Here is a 3,269-nt window from a genome sequence, read left to right on the forward strand (position 1 = left end):
TGCCGGGGTTTCCGTAGACTCGTGAACGCGCTTTTAGGAAATCCTATACACTACTGTTTATGCTCTAAAAACATTCTAGACAGCAAGAAGCCTCCCAGATCTCCAGATGCATTTGAGATATCAAAAAAGTACTCCAGAGTGTTGTTCAGCATGGGGGTGAGTAGAAAATAAAGGCTAATCATGTTTTGGGTGTACTATTCCTTTAATTAAAGTGGTGAAATATAACTACATGCAAACTTTACAAAAGCATCAGTGAATGTGCTGGAACCACCTTAGTTTTAGCACTGCCTCTAATGCAACTATTGTCCACTATCTATTGGTTGAAATAAGGAAATCTTGTCAACTTTGTAAACAAAACAAAAAAACATACATGGAGGTGAAAACAAAAGAAAGCAGCACCCCATCAATCTTAAGAGGAGAGCGCAGTCTCAGACCTCAAGTAGGAAAATAATGACTGGTCTATTAAAATGCTGATTTCAGACAAGCTATCTGGACAGAAAATGCAAAAATGATAGCAGAAGGTTATTACTGTCATTATGTTGCAGGAAATAATGTTATATATTACCATCTAATATGTGCTAAATTGGTTATGGCACTTTAGTTATACAGGGGAAAACATATTCTTCTCTTTGTTTGGAGTTTTTAAATAAGATCTTTCTGTACAATTGTTTTAATTTCTTTGCAAAACAATCTGAGCACATAACAGGTTACGGTGCCAAAATGCTCAGTGGTTTCATGATCTAAATACGCTGAAGAGGAAAAACATCCTATCTACCTTTTACCTCTGAAACCCAACACTAAATCTCTTCCCTTGCAGGAATGTGCATCCTCCCTCTGATCTGCCTTTAATCATTTCTGTCACATCATCTCCTGAAGCTCCATCCTGGTTCACTACTCACACATCCCTCACCTTTATCTCCTTCCATCAATCCACTGAGCACCTCTTTCACTATCCCTCCTTTCCATCCTCTCCCCCCACCCACCCATCAGTCCTTGGTATGTCCAGGCCACTGGCCGCCCACAAGGCTAATTCATCACAGGAACCTGGCACTTAACAGGGCCGTGCAAACACACACACACATAGTGCATACTATACCCACTCATTCAGATTAAAAACACACAATATATTAACTTTATAATGTAAAACATGAGATTATTATATATAATTCTGTACATCCACACATTACAGTGGAATTTGTTGCAATAAATAAAGAAAAAACAAGCTATTCCTATGAGGTTAAGTTAAAATATTTCGTTTTTTTCCCCAACTAAGCTATATTTCAATAAAATTCTTATTTTAGTCTAAAAACTGATTAGCTGAATGACAAGATGTTAGCAGATAAACTCACCTTTTCCACGTTCTCCACAGTGAAGTCCAGAGCGCCCGGTGAGGTCACTATTCTCCCCGGCGTCTCCATGTCTCCGCGGAGACGGAGCTGTCAAACGGGCAGAAGGGAGAGGAGCTTTCACTTACTTATATCCAGTTCAGCAAAATCACATTTCACTAGCGTGGGTTCTCCGTGGGGATTGAGTGCTGGTTACTCTGTTGCTTTAATTTCTATCTGGGGTAAAGGATGACATGACAACGCCGACCGGAAAGCTAACGCTAGCCTGTTGTTGCTAACCTCCCGCTGTAGAAAGCACAGGCTGCTATGCTAACGCAAAGCTAACTAATGTAGCATCGAAACCGAGCGCAGCCGCACTAACGCAACGACTAAACTAATGTAAACAATCTTAGTGTGACAGCATCGATAAAACTACCGATTTACCGTATATTACATGAAGGGAGCTCAGAGGACTGTCATTCCCACACCTTTCTGTCCAGCGACGGTATGAGACGATGCTGGGGAGTCCCTCCCTCCCTGCCGCTGCTCTGCCTCTCCTCCACCGTCACTAGGAGCTTGTTGCTGCATTCAGGAGCTGTGGGAAAAAACACATTCGAACCGTGTGGACCACCCAAATACCATGTAATATGCTGATATAAATTTAATTAGTAACATGATGATGCACAACTGTAAGACCGGTTATTATTTTCTGAATAACGGTTCTGATCAAGTCGTTTAAACTATAGTTATTTATTTACGATGATTATGGAAGTAACCATTGTAAATCTATGTTACACATGCCAGTGATCCAGATTTAATTAAGTTTTCATGGTTTGGCACTGTTAAAGATGTGTATGCTGTGTATGCACCTTGACATCTCTCCGGTTCTTTTCCCTGAAAAAAGATCACTTGGGAAAAACTCTTGAAATAACACTTCATGACTTATATGTATTAAATAACCAGGAGACATGACAACAGAGTCTGATAGAAATTGTAATCTTACTCAGATCAGATAAGTTGCTCAGAGTTTACAGAAGGCAGCTGCTCACCTCCGGGCTCAACTCTCAGGAAGTGGCCCCGATTAAAAGTTAAAAAGGTATTTTATACATCTCCAGTCTGCCACATCATCTTATTTTACATCATACACATTACCAGATGAGGAGACATCCATGGCTCCAGCCTTATCAAAGTATTACACTTTGTTCTTAGCTGAAGGACACCGCTTTCATTTAATTCCCTGATATTTGCCACGTACAGAATAAAGATTATAGCTGTATTTTCAGACAGGGGAATTGTCCTCCTAATTAGTTAAACTATTGTGGAAAACATCACTTCTCACACGCAACAGGCAGGTATTATTAAGGTGTAATAAACTCATACATCTTCAGTGATAATTATCCTAACAGCACAAATAGCAAGTCAAGAATCGGTCATTGGCTTATAGCAAATGAAATACTGACAAATTAAATAAACTCTGACATGTCTGTTGCACCTTTAACTGACCATAATCTGATCCAGTACTCGAGTTGAGGGGGGGGTGGCATCCCCCTTCTTAAAAGAATCTTAAAAATCATCTCCCTTCTTAAATGACCGTCCCCCTATACCATCCCCTGTGACATTTTATTATTGAATGTGCAAAATTTCTACTATATATTAACAGTAATGGCAAAAATATTGCCCTTTTAACATTTGGCGAACCGTGTAGTAGCAAGTAGCCTAAGCAAAATAGATCAAATCAAAGAAGTGTCCTACCATGACTATTGATCCCAGTTGGAAATAAGTCCCTAACTATGTAGGGGCAGTGATAGAGATGCTTACTCTGTAGGGGCAGTGATAGAGATGCTAAGTCTGTAGGGGCACTGCTAGCCATGCTTACTCTGTAGGGGCAGTGATAGCCATGCTAAGTCTGTAGGGGCACTGCTAGCCATGCTTACTCTGTAGGGG

At 40.3% G+C, this 3,269-nt stretch overlaps 1 protein-coding gene across 3 annotated transcripts in view; it reads right to left on the reverse strand.

The window, feature by feature from the left end:
• The window catches only part of ipo13 (importin 13), a 47,126-nt gene extending 45,243 nt beyond the window's left edge, over window positions 1-1,883 (reverse strand). For all 3 annotated transcript variants that reach the window (XR_001481987.1, XM_015398317.1, XM_015398316.1), the window contains exons 1-2: window positions 1,770-1,883; window positions 1,350-1,436 (exon numbers count right to left, since the gene is read on the reverse strand). Coding sequence is in view for 2 of the 3 variants with exons in the window: in XM_015398317.1 (XP_015253803.1) it covers window positions 1,350-1,418 (69 nt within the window). In the remaining variant the exon portion in view is untranslated. The remainder of the gene's footprint in view (window positions 1-1,349; window positions 1,437-1,769) is intronic.
• Window positions 1,884-3,269: the final 1,386 nt, after the last annotated feature.

This window comes from Cyprinodon variegatus, unplaced genomic scaffold (genome assembly GCF_000732505.1).
Source record: "Cyprinodon variegatus isolate N-32 unplaced genomic scaffold, C_variegatus-1.0 Scaffold926, whole genome shotgun sequence".
NCBI classification, from domain to species: Eukaryota; Metazoa; Chordata; class Actinopteri; order Cyprinodontiformes; family Cyprinodontidae; genus Cyprinodon; species Cyprinodon variegatus.